The 13,539-nt window shown below is 37.6% G+C and overlaps 2 protein-coding genes across 4 annotated transcripts in view; both read left to right on the plus strand.

Moving 5' to 3' along the window:
• LOC113451703 (uncharacterized) overlaps window positions 1-13,539 on the plus strand; it is a 16,568-nt gene continuing 3,029 nt past the window's right edge. Inside the window, exons 1-2 of the mRNA XM_087922986.1 lie at window positions 1-89; window positions 2,111-4,890. Of these exons, the coding sequence (XP_087779112.1) occupies window positions 2,433-4,890 (2,458 nt within the window). The 5' untranslated portion in view covers window positions 1-89; window positions 2,111-2,432. The remainder of the gene's footprint in view (window positions 90-2,110; window positions 4,891-13,539) is intronic.
• The window catches only part of LOC113451698 (uncharacterized), a 25,769-nt gene continuing 12,250 nt past the window's right edge, over window positions 21-13,539 (plus strand). The window contains exon 1 of one of the 3 annotated variants that reach the window (XM_026723092.2): window positions 21-89. The gene's annotated coding sequence lies outside the window, so the exon portion shown is untranslated. Of the gene's footprint in view, window positions 90-11,020; window positions 11,122-13,539 lie in introns of those variants that run through there. The other 2 variants (XM_087928298.1, XM_087928299.1) reach the window with 2 other exon arrangements.

A 13,539-nucleotide genomic window follows, 5' to 3' on the forward strand; every position in this document is an offset into this window, starting at 1 on the left:
AGAAAGAACCTTCCGGATGACTCATGGGCGGAAGGTGGTGTGCAAAGCGGCTTCTGCGCTCTTCCTAGGATGGAAGCAGCAGCTGGCAGGTGAGTTGGGGGCAGCAGGTGGGAGGAGAGTCCGGGACCAAGTCGGGCTGTTCGGTTCCCTCCACGGCCTGGAAGCAGAGAAGCAACTGGGCTGAAGCGTGTCAGCTGCTGCTGCTGCTGCTGGTGGTGGTGGTGGTTCCTTCCCTCCCCAGATCGGAGCCCGCTGCGGCTGCAGGCTTGTTTCTGCATTGTATTGAATTCCAATAAGACATAGTCACTTTCCCCAAAGTTCCTGACATTTTGACCCCTCTCTATCATTTCATGACTGTTAGAAAGAATTTAGATAATCATAGGAGGCCTGCTAGTTCCCTCCTCTACCTTTTGGATGACAGTATTGTCAGATTCACCAGCAACTTTTAAGAAGAGATCCGACAGCTATTTCTCCGGAATGGTAGAGCGTCTCCAGCCTGAACAGGGAGATCGGACTAGAGGTCCCTTCCAACTCTGTTGTTCTATTGTGGACTTGCTTTTTTTGTGGCAACAACCTGGCACTGGTCTTTTCTGGGATTTTTTACCAACTATATATCGCCAACAAACACAGCATTTCCTATTGGTGTCCCATCTGTGTAGAAGATGTACATCTGATCCACTGATTTGTGGTCATTGTAGCATCAGCAGTTCCTGTGATTACGAAGGTCCAAGAAAAGGAGTTGCACCAATTTGAGTTCTTTTTTCTTTTGAAAATTTTATTGATTTTTAAAAACAAACATAAACAAAACATAAAACATAAAACATAAAAAACATAAAACATCTTTTTTGAAAGCAGCCTGATCCCGGGTTACATCTCTTCGTGCAGACACAAATTCAAGTTCATGCTCATTTATATATTCCATTCCATATGACCATTCTACATTTTCTATGTAGCTTCTCCCCTCTTTCAACTTTCTTAATTTTATTTTATTTATTTCATTTAATTCAAATCATACCTATATTCTTTGTCCCGTTTCAACTGTCTATTATCTTTTCTCATTAAACAAAATTTCTCCTGTAATCACTGATTGGAGTATGACGCCTTTATATCTTTCCCCTAAAATTATAACACTTAATATAATACATAACTTCTGTTCGGATTCTGCTTAGTACATTCTAAAACTATACAATGTATTTTTTAAAAAGAGAAAATCATAAATAAATATATATATTATATATATTTATTTATATTAATATATATTTATACTTTTTCAGCTGAGTGCTTCTTTGAGGTGGTCATTTCTGACCGCCGCTCTTACCGCCTTCGGGAAAGGGAGTTTGGCCAGCTGAGGAGGAGAGATGTGGCTCTCCTCGGCCATGCTGGTGATTTCCCTGTCTTCACCACCTCTACGGGGTGGCTTAGCCCCGAAGCCAGCTGGCTCGGGGCATTCCAGTGGTGACCCAGGCAGAAACCGTGCATGATCGCAGATTCCTGCCTATCACCGAAGCCCTGCAAACCAGAAGTCCCCACCAATTTGAGTTCTGCCAACTGGTGCACATTTATGATGGCCGCAGCATCCCACACTCATATTCCCAATTTGTGACCTTCCCGGCTGGCTTCTGACAAACAAAATTGGGTATACTGGCAGGAAATTGAAAGAGACTAGGCATCATTTCATCAGTTAAAGCCCCCACATGTCTAAAGTAGTTCAAAAAGTTTGACTATAATGATTTTGGGACATTTTGTCATGCTTGAAAGACATAGATTTTCTCCATCTATGCATGTGTAGGTGGGTGTATCTGTATTTATCTCTCTATGCATATGTCTGCAATTATATAATCTATCCCTAACACTTCCAGATATATTTGGTGATAACACTTCGTATTGTTAAGAATTTGTGATTGACCCAAATCAACCAAAGAATTCCATGATTGAATGCATGTTTGAACTTTGATCTTGGTAGTCTTCCATGTATCAAATTAATCAAGATTAATGTAAGAGGTAATTCTAGCATTGTAGCATTTTTGCTTTTTTGTTGTAATGTATACTTTTTTCTTATATCTTCTGTAACCATTTTATAAATGACATTACATTTTTCTTTGTATCCTAGACAAAGAGGATGACAATAAGAGCACTCTGGACAACTGAGAATAACAAGCAACTTTACATAGAAAGTCAAGGGAGATTATTTTTCATTCAGAAGAAAGGGATATATCTCTGGAAGTCAGTGGAGGGGAAAAGGTCAATTGGAAAGCCATACAGACAGTGTTGCAGTCCTTGCCCAGGGAGGAAAAAAAAAAACAGCTTGAAACAAAACACCACTAAACAAGGGACCATCCATATTTTTGACCTCCTCAGGTATCTCAGTTGTGGAAAAGTTTCATAGACGTGCCTACTGTAGGAAAGAGAAAAATTGCAAATCACAGCTGATTATGCATAAGAGGATTCACACTGGAGAAAAACCATACAAACACTCTGACTGTGACAAGCCATTTGGTCAAAACAGCTCTGTTGTGGTTCATGGAAGGCTAGAGCAGCCCTACAAGTGCTCCCAATGTGGTAAATTCTTTAATGAGCATGGCAAATTGGTGATACACCAGAGGACTCACACCAGGGAAAAACCGTATGAGTGTCCAGATTGTGGGAAAAGTTTCAGTCAGAATTTCAGCCTGGTGAAACACCACAGGACTCTTGAGAAAATATTTGAATATCCTGATTGTGAGAAAGGATTCAGTCACAATTACAATCTTGTGAGACACCAGAGAACTCACACTGGGGAGAAACCTTTTGATGTCCTGAGTCCTGACTCTGGGAAAAGCTTGAGTTACAATTCCAACCTCCTGATACACCAGAGGATTCACATAGGAGAGAAACCCTTTGAATGTTGTGATTGTAAGAAAGCTTTCAGTCAGAATTCCCATCTTGTACAACACCAGAGGACTCACACAGGAGAGAAACCCTTTGAATGTCCTATCTGTGGGAAAGGTTTCAGGCAGAAATCTAGCCTGATGAACCATCAGAGAACTCACACAGGAGAGAAACCCTTTGAATGTCCTGATTGTGGGAAAAGTTTCATTAGAAATTCCCACCTCAGGAGGCACCAGAGGACTCACACAGGAGAGAAGCCCTATGAATGTCTTGATTGTGGGAAAAGTTTCGGTCAGAATTCCCACCTCATGAGACACCAGAGGACTCACACAGGAGAGAAAACATTTGAATGTTCTGATGATTGGAAAGGCTTGAGTTACAATTCCAACCCACTCATACACCAGAGGATTCATATAGGAGAGAAACCCTTTGAATGTTGTGATTGTGGGAAAACTTTCAGTCAGAATTCCCATCTTGTGCAACACCAGAGAACTCACACAGGAGAGAAACCCTTTGAATGTCCTATCTGTGGGAAAAGTTTCAGTCAAAACTCCAGCCTGGTGAACCATCAGCGGACACATACAGGAGAGAAACCCTTTGAATGTCCAGATTGTGGGAAAAGTTTCAGTCAGAATGCCAATCTTGTGAGACACCAGAGAACTCACACTGGGGAGAAACCTTTTGAATGTCTTGACTGTGGGAAAAGTTTCATTAGAAATTACCACCTTGTGAGTCACCGGAGGACTCACACAGGAGAGAAACCCTTTGAATGTTCTATCTGTGGGGAAAGTTTCAGTCAAAACTCCAGCCTGGTGAACCATCAGAGGACACATACAGGAGAGAAACCCTTTGAATGTCCAGATTGTGGGAAAAGTTTCAGTCGGAATGCCACTCTTGTGAGTCACCAGAGGACTCACACAGGAGAGAAACCCTTTGAATGTCGTGACTGTGGGAAAAGCTTCATTAGAAATTGCCTCCTTGTGAGTCACCAGAGGACTCACACAGGAGAGAAACCTTATGAATGTCTAGATTGTGGGAAAAGTTTCGGTCAGAATTCTCACCTCATGAGGCACCAGAGGACTCACACAGGAGAGAAACCCTTTGAATGTACTGATTGTGGAAAAAGTTTCTGTCACAATTCCAACCTGGTGATACATCAGTGGACTCACACAGAAGAGAAACACTTTGAATGTCCTGATTGTGGGAAACATTTCATTAGAAATTCCCAACTCATGAGGCACCAGAGGACTCACACAGGAGAGAAACCTTATGAATGTCTAGATTGTGGGAAAAGTTTTGGTCAGAATTATCACCTCATGAGGCACCAGAGGACTCACACAGGAGAGAAACCTTATGAATGTCTAGATTGTGGGAAAAGTTTCGGTCAGAATTATCACCTCATGAGGCACCAGAGGATTCACACAGGAGAGAAACCCTTTGAATGTCCAGATTGTGGGAAAAGTTTCAATTGTAATTCTAACCTGATGATACACCAGAGGTCTCACACAGGAGAAAAGCCCTTCAAATGTCCTGACTGTGGGAAAAGTTTCAGTCGTAATTTGAGCCTGGTGGTACACCGGAGGACTCACACAGGAGAAAAGCCATTTGAATGTCCTATCTGTGGGAAAAGTTTCAGTCAATATTTCAGCCTGGTGATGCACCAGGGGACTCACACAGGAGAGAAACCGTATCAGTGTTCTGACTGTGGGAAATGTTTCAATTGTAATTCTGACCTGGTGAGACACCTGAGGACTCACACAGGAGAAAAGCCATTTGAATGTCCTATCTGTGGGAAAAGTTTCAGTCATAATTCCAGCCTGGTGAAACACCAGAGGACTCACACAGGAGAGAAACCCTATGAATGTACTGTTTGTGGGAAAAGTTTCAGTGAGAATTCCAGCCTGGTGATACACCAGAGAACTCACACAGGGGAAAAACCTTTCAAATGTCCAGTCTGTGGACATTACTTCAGGCATAAATCCTCCCTTATTGCACATAAGGAAATCCATATGAGGCCAAAGTAGATATGTAGATAAAACTTGAATTTCATTTGTAATTTGCGAGAAATTGACTACAGATAGTCCTCAACTTACAATCATAATTGACCCCAAAATTTATGTTACTAAATGAGACTTTGTTAATTGTGCTCCATTTTGCAACCTTTTTTTGTATAAAAAGTTTTGTTTCACAACAAACATAACAAATAAAACCTTTCAATTGTACAGTGTGTTGTTTGGTACGTATGTCTTGTGCACAATATTTATAGTCTTTTTGCTTTACATTCATATTACATTAATTAACTTTCCATATGATATTGTATTATTATTATTACACCATCATTAAACTTTTAACTTCAGATCCATGTTATCCTTTCGAGCAAACCTCAATTCTTAATAATTTTTGTTCATATTATAACTCATTCAAAAATAATCAATTGTGACATATTATTGCTACTGTATTATACTTCAGTTTCCTACTTTTCTGTCTAACCATTGATAAAATAAATCTTATCTTGTAATATTCTTTTTCTTCTTGTTCTCTATTTGCTAATGTTAATCTACTCATTTCTGCAATTTCCATTATTTTCTTAATCACATCCTCCCTCGGAATTTTCTAGTTTTTCCAATTTTGAGCAAATACAATTCTAGCTGCAGTTAAAACTTGAATAATCAGATATGTCGCTTCTTTATTATAGCCTTCAGGTAAGATTCCCATAAAAATATCTCTGGTTTTAAAGCTGTATGCTGTTTTGTCATTTTTTCCAGCCATGTGTGTATTTTAGTCCAATATCTTTTTGCTTCCGCACATGTCCACCACATATGGTAATAAGATCCAGGTATCTGATGACATTTCCAACACTTTGCCAATTTATCCTTGAACATGTTTGTTAGTCTTGCCGGGGATAGGTGCCATCTGTAAAACATCTTACACAAATTCTCTTTATATGCTGTTGACACTGTTTTTTTTAAATAAATTTTATTGAACAAAAAAATGGAAAAACATTTAAAAACAATGAATGTGGTGTAATCATCCTGACACACCTAGTTTTCTTACATCACTAATTCATACAAAGAATAATACATATTTACATTCTATATACAAAATATATCAACATTAACAGTACTCATTTTTAATACTCCTGATCCTTTTTTCCAACCAGTGGTAAAACTTTTCCCATATTTTATAGTATTCAGATTCGTCCTTATTTTTTAATTCTTGTGTCAATTTGTCCATTTCTGTGCACAACCAAATTTTTCTAATTTCTCGTCTGCATCAACAGAGGGATTGTGTCAAGACAACAAGAAGGAATAGTACTGCTTCACAGTATGCTAGTGAAACCACACTTAGAATACTGCATCCAGTTCTGGTCACCACAATACAAAAAAAAAATATTAAGACCCTGGAAAGTGCAAAGAAGAGCAACTATGATGATAAAGGGTCTGGACACTAAATTGTATGATAATCAGTTGAGGGAGCTAGAATAAGTAGACTATTGAATAGAAGGCTCAGAAGGAACCATGGCAAGGGAGTTTTTAAGAAGTGTTTAAGCTGTGCTTACTGTGGCATCCTGGGAAATGCTTAGACTCCCAAACCCTTCCATTTGGGAGAGAGCCATCCATTTGTATGCGCTCATAATCCCAAATGCCTCCATCAGTCCCAGAGGAAGGGGATCTCCCAGAGCAGAAATATCTCACCACAATCCTTCACCATCCTTCTGGGTAACCCACCAGCTGGATAGGAGAATGATTATTTCCTCCCCACGATGCTTCCAGCAAATGACATTCAGTGCAAATGGCTTTTTTCCTGGGGATAATACAGATAGTCCTCACTTACCATCTGCCTTGTTAAACAACCATTCAAGATTATGATGATACATAAAAAAACAGTTTGGCAAACAATCTTTGCATTTACAACCATCACATTGTCCCCCGATCCTGTGGTGGTCATTGGCATGCTTCCCAACAAGCTTAAGATAAAGCTCATGTAGAAGACATAAATAAAACCAAAAGTAGCAGTCATTTGATGTCTCGCTTAATGTCCATATTGATTCACTTAATGACCAGAAGAGAAATGAGGTCAAAAACTGTTGCAATAAAGTGGTTTGCCAGAATTGTCAGTCACGGTTGTGGTCACTAAGCGAGGACTACCCACGTTCATTCACCACCACCCTGCAGGCTTCTCCTTCCTGCAGTTGATGGGGAGGAGACCAATGTGCAGCAGGGAGTCTCTCTGGATGGCTTTCCTATTAGAGAGCTGGTGGGCTGCATGGGGAAGGTGCTGTTGCTGGACTAGCAATGGGGACACCCAAGTGCCAGTCCCTCCTCAGCCATGAAAGGTCCCTCAGGCCAAGACCAAGTGATCAAGTCCACAGGAAAATTCTAACATTTTTTTTACATTTGAGAGTGAAGGTAATAAGAAAATCTTGCAGGTCTCCCCGCTCCCCCACAACTTTTTATTATCTTTTGTGAATTACAGAGGTGTTTTGTCTAATCCTGTTTGTAAAATGATTTTGTTTTGTGTATTAAACACTTCAAATTTTAAAAAGGTATGCATTTCAAACAAAGAGTATGGCAACCTTTCATAGACTTTTGCATGTATTTTTATAATTCTTTAACTGTAATGTCACTTTGGAGAGTATGTTTCTTTTGCTGTATATAGGCAGTCACCCCATTTTTCTAACCGCCCTTTTTCTAGACTCTGCTGTGTATGTTCTCTTCAGCTTTGTTCTAATGGAGACTTCTGTGCAAGAAGCACATGGCACTTAGCAGGCTTAAATTTTCTTCCTTTAGAAAGAAAACTGACACGGGATGTGCTTAGTTGCAGTCTGGCCTGCATGAATGAAGCTTGCTCCCTTGAGGTCTCTGGCCTGTTGATGCTCCCAGGTGCTAATTCCATGGGAACCACATCATAAAAGTTTAAGATGTAGAGAGGTATTCATCTCTACTGAGAGCCAAACCCCTACAAAAGTGCAGGAATCTATTGATCGGCTTCCAATCTGCAAAATAACACCCTCCAAATATTCTGCTCAGGAATACTCAGCTCTGAATTCTTACTCCAGAAATTGGGAAGACTGCTCTAGCGAGATTCACTCCCCAATAATACAGATAGGGAATTAACGTTGCATGTTCCATTATTCTATTAATGGAATCAGGCTAGCAAACTGGCAATAACTTAGCGACTCTGCACACAAATGAATAAGTGCTTGATGAGGTTTTAACGCCCAGAACTTAGTTAATTTTGAAAAGCTAAGCAGGGTTAAGCTTCCATCTTCAAGTTCCTGTCTCTTGCAAAACTAAGCATTCATGAGTTGTCCTGCGCACAAACACCCCACAACAAATATGGGGCTTGCATAAGTGTGCAATCATGCCTACCATCTCTGTCCTATTGTCCCCATTTATTTGTACCTATTTCCTGTATTCATACTTGTGTTTATTCTTATATCTATTATCTTGTAAGCGATTGACAAATCAAATCAAATCAATCAATCAATCAATAGTTGGCTGGAAAAGTCTTTTTTTAAGTTTTTTTATTTTTAGACAAACAAAAACAAAACATAAAACATAGAACCATCTTCAAGTTACATACATACAGTGTGTCTGTTGGTTACAAATCTTTTGTTTATCCTCTCCGTAGTCCTCACAATTTATATAAGTTCTCATATTATCAATCTAATATATATGTATACCTTATTATCAGTTATTAATCATTTATTTGACTAAACTATTATTCCATCATTTTATACGAGATATTCTAAATTTTAGGTAAATTTATATTATACATTCATCCAATGGTAGAACATTTTTATATTATATTCTATATCATTCTATTATTCTTATATTGTAAAATTTTCTGACATATTTAATTTCCCTATCTTTTTGTCTAACCATTGATAAAATAAATCCCATATCTTATAAAATGGTTTATCTTCTTGTTCTCTAATTTCAAATGACTCATTTCAGCACATTCCATAATTTTCTTAATAACTTCCTCCTGCGTTGGCATTTTCTCATTTTTCCAATATTTAGCAAATACAATTCTAGCCGCTTTTAATACATTTACAATCAAATATTTCAGTTCCCTATTGTATATTTCCGGTAAGATCCCCAATAAAAATATCTCTGGCTTAAAGTCTATGTATTGTTTTGTCATTTTTTCCAACCATGTGTGGATTTTAGTCCAATATCTTTTTGCATCTGCACACGTCAATCACATATGGTAATATGAACCCAGTATTTGATGACATTTCCAACATTTTTCAGATTTATTCTTAAACATTCTCGCGATTCTCATTGTGGGTAGGTGCCATCTGTAAAACTTCTTATACAAATTTTCTTTATATGCTGTTGACATTGTCATTTTATAATTTTGAGACCACACTTTTTGCCATTTCTCTAAATCAATCCCATATCCAAAATTTCCCCCCCAAGAAATCATTGTTTCTTTAACTTGCTCTTCTTCTAGCTTAAACTCTAGTAAATGTCCATAAAGTTTTTAAATTATCTTTTCATCAGTACCTGTCAAAATTTTATCTGTCAGTCAATTTATCATAAAAACCTTCTGTTTTAAAATCTTTATCTAGAGTGATTTTGCACATATGAAAACCAATTCATCCTTATACCTTGTTCTTCTAGTTCTTTCATAGATTTAAGTTCACCCTTTCCATTCAGTATCTTACCATAACAAACTGTTTGTTCCTTTTTATATGTTATTGGATATGAAAATGCTTCAATAGTTGATAACCGGGCTGGAATTTTTAAATAATATTGCTTTTTAATCTTCTCCCAATTTAATAACAATGCCTCTTGTATATAGTGTTTTGTAAAATACCTGTGTTTTAGTTCCCTTGTACCATAAGAAAGCATGCCATCACAACAGCAAATCATGTCCTTCTAATGTCAATAATCTAATGTTTCTTAGTGTTATCCATTCCTTTACCCACGTCAAGTTTGTCACCTGGTAGTATAATTCCCAATTAGGCAGGCCAAATCTTCCTCTTATTTTAGCATCTTGCAACAGTTTTAGTTTTATTCTTGCTTTCTTTCCCTGCCAAATATATTTCAACACTATTTTATTTAAATCTTCAAAATAATCTTTCCCTAGCCTGATTGGAATTGTCTGGAACAAGTATAAAATTCTAGGTAATATATTCATCTTGATTGTTGGTAATCTCCCTATTAGTGATAATTGTAAATTTTCCCATTTGGCCAAATCTGTCGCAATCTGTTGTTTGAGTTTGTGGTAATTTTCCTCTGAGTGTACTGCATCTTGCTATCAAATGTATCCCTAAATACTTAACCTTATTTGTGACCTGGATCTTCAGAGCTTCAGCCAATTCTTCCTTTTGTCTTACTAGCATATTCTTTGTCAATATCTTTGTTTTATCTTTATTTATTTTCAAGCCTGCTACCTTTCCATACTCTTCTATCTCTTCTGTTAATTTGGGTGCTGTTTCTAATGGGTCCTCTAATATAAAAACCAGGTCATCTGCAAATGCTTGCAATTTATATTCTTCCTTTTTAATTTTCATTCCTTTTATATCTTTTTCTTCTCTAACATTTCTGTTCAACACTTCTAATGTTAACAGAAAAAACAGAGGCGACAGTAGACAACCTTGTCTGGTCCCTTTTCTTATATCAATAAAATCTGTCAGTTCTCTATTTATCATTACCTTTGCAGTTTGTTTATGATATATAGCTTCTATGGCTTTATTCAATTTCTTACCAAAGCCCATCTGCTTGGCTGGAACAGTCTTGACTGATTCTTAAAGGAGGTACACTTTGACTGCTGTATGCATATAGTCTTCCCTGGCTCTCTTCTTTGTGTAGTTCTTGCTTCTTTCATGGGGAACTTCTTGCTCTGTTTCTGTGGTGATGAGTGAAGCCTCGGGAAGCCTGAATGAGCAAGTTAGGAACAATCATGGAGAAAGTCTATCCATTTGATCCGACTTGAGTCGACTTGACAGAGCATAATCAATTTAAAAAGATATTGCTACTACTGCCTTAGGTAGAGATAGAACATCCTGTTTTTCAGCTTTATGCCACTAGATGGCGCACCATAGATAAGCAACGGCCGCGCTAGACAACTTTCACTGCAAGTACAGCATCGGTTACTGAGGTGTAAGGAGTTGAAACATTCGAACAGTAGATTCCTAGAGAGGATTTGGAGGAGAGAAGGAGAACAACAGCTGGAGAGCTTCCTCTTCCGACTCTCCGCTGAGATGTTGGAGGCAACTGAAAGGTGAGCTGAGCACAGGTGGAGGAGAGGCAGGAATCAAGTCGGGCTGTTTCGGTTTCCCCAGGGTGTAAAAGCAAAAAAGCAACAAGGCTGAAACATGTCAGCTGCTACATATTCCTTCCCTCCCCAGAGTGTATTCCCTTGCTGATGCATGCTTTAAAATTGATTCCTGAATTTTTTTCTGTGTTGGGAGGTTTTATTAGTCTCCTTTATGTTAGAGTTAATTCCTTGTAATTGTATAGGCATGTTCTTTTCTTGACAACAATTTGGAACTGATCTGCCACTGCTGCCTTCAGGAATTTTGTTTTGAATTCCATATCTAGGAAACAAAAATGGGATTTCTTGGTGGTCTTCCGTCCATGGATTAATGTGGCACAACTGTGCTTCACTCATATTAAAAAAAAGTTTATTTATTTTATTTATCTTGTCAAAAGCTTACAATACAATAGAAATAAGAATAAACACAAGTTTAAATATAAGAAAGAGGAACTAATAATTGCAGACAATAGGACAAGGATGGTAGGCACCATTGTGCGCTTATGCACACCCCTTACAGACCTCTTAGGAATGGGGTGAGGTCAATAGAGGTTAGTTTGAGGGTAAAGGAGTCGGGGTTTGAGAAGATGACAACAGAATCAGGTAGTGAGATCCAGACATTGACCACTCTGTTGCTGAAATCGCACTTCCTGTAATTGAGTTTGGAGTGATTTACATTAAGTTTATTGTGCGCTCTTTTGTTGTTGAAGTTGAAATATTCATTAACTGGTAAGATGTTGTAACATATGATTTTATGTACTATGCTTAAGTCCAGTTGGTGTAGTTCAAGGTTGTCTAAGCCTAGAATCTCAAATCTGGTGGTGTAGGGTATTCTGTTGCGAACATAGTATGGTTGAAGGAATGGGTGAATTTAACCAATAAGAGAATATTATTCTTAGAAGACCATGACTTACAGAGGGGGTGGCATGCTTTTTTATGGGATGTTGGGAAAACTAGCCAGAAATTTTTTCACAGACACCTAATCAGAGATTCATTATTGACTAATTGGAAGAAAATACACTATTTAAAAATACCAATTTGGATCTCAACAATGGAGGCGATTTATCCAAATAATCTGGATATTACTAAAATGATTAAAATATAAGGACCTATTGGATACGCAAGGAAATCTGAAATCGGGGCAAGACATTCAAGATCGGGGATTAAAAATTGATCAGTGGGCATATCTTCAAATTCAAAGTAGATATAAACAGGACAAGAAAGAATTTGGAATTAACAATAAACTCCAGCAATTAGATAAAATTTTATTAGGATCAGGCAAAAAAAAATAACAAAATTGTATAATTATTTATTAGAAGTAGAATTAGAAGAACAAATTGTAAAAGGGAACATGATAGCTTGGAGTAGGAATATAGGATGTAGTATCACCATAACAGAATGGGGAAAGGTCTGGGATAAAAGTAATAAAATTACAAAGTTGGTACCATACAAAGAAAATGCCTATAAAATGTTCTATAGATGGCACCTTCCTCCTTTGAGATTAGCGAAGATGTACCCCAATATGAGTTCAAATTGCTAGAAATGCAAAAAAAAAAAAAGAGGGAACTTTCTTCCATATGTGGTGGTCTTGTACAGAAGCTCAAAAATATTGGCAGAAAATTAGAAATTGGCTGGAGGAAATGACAAGAGGACAGATCGAATTCAAACCAGATTCCTTTCTATTAGGGATCTTTGATAAACAAATACCCAAAAAAGTGAAATATATAATAATACATATTTTGACAGTGGCCAGATTGACTTTTGCACAATGTTGGAAACAGCCTCATGTTCCATCAGAGGAGATGATTATTCAAAAATTTTCAAGTTGTACAGAAATGGACAAACTAACCTTGGCATTAAAAGATAAAGACACTTCAATATACTACAACAGCTGGAACTGCTGGTACAAATGGATAGACCAAAGATAGTTTTCACACTAAAAGGCAAAAGAGGATAGGATAGAATCATAGTAGTGATATACAGATATATGTAAGGATTAAGTGTGTATATGGCATAAAATAAGGATAAAAAGGAGGTCTCACAAACTGTTGAAGATAAAAATGTTTTTAATCGTTTTCTATCTTTTTCTTTCTATTTTCTTCTTTTCTTTTTCTCTCTTACATTTATGTATGTGTTGTTGGTCTGTTTTAATTGTAAAATCAATAAAATTTATTTTAAAAAAAGAATAAACACAAGTTTAAATATAAGAAATAGGAACTAATAATTGAGGACAACGGGACAGGATGGTAGGCATGATTGTATGCACACCCCTTACAAACCTCTTAGGAATGGGGCGAGGTCAATAGAGGTTAGTTTGAGGATAAAGGAGTGGGGGTTTGAACAGGTGAAAACAGAATCAGGTAGTGAGTTCCAGACATTGACGACTCTGTTGCTGAAATC

This window comes from Pseudonaja textilis, chromosome 2 (genome assembly GCF_049901715.1).
Source record: "Pseudonaja textilis isolate UNSWEBS1 chromosome 2, rPseTex1.2, whole genome shotgun sequence".
NCBI lineage: Eukaryota > Metazoa > Chordata > Lepidosauria > Squamata > Elapidae > Pseudonaja > Pseudonaja textilis.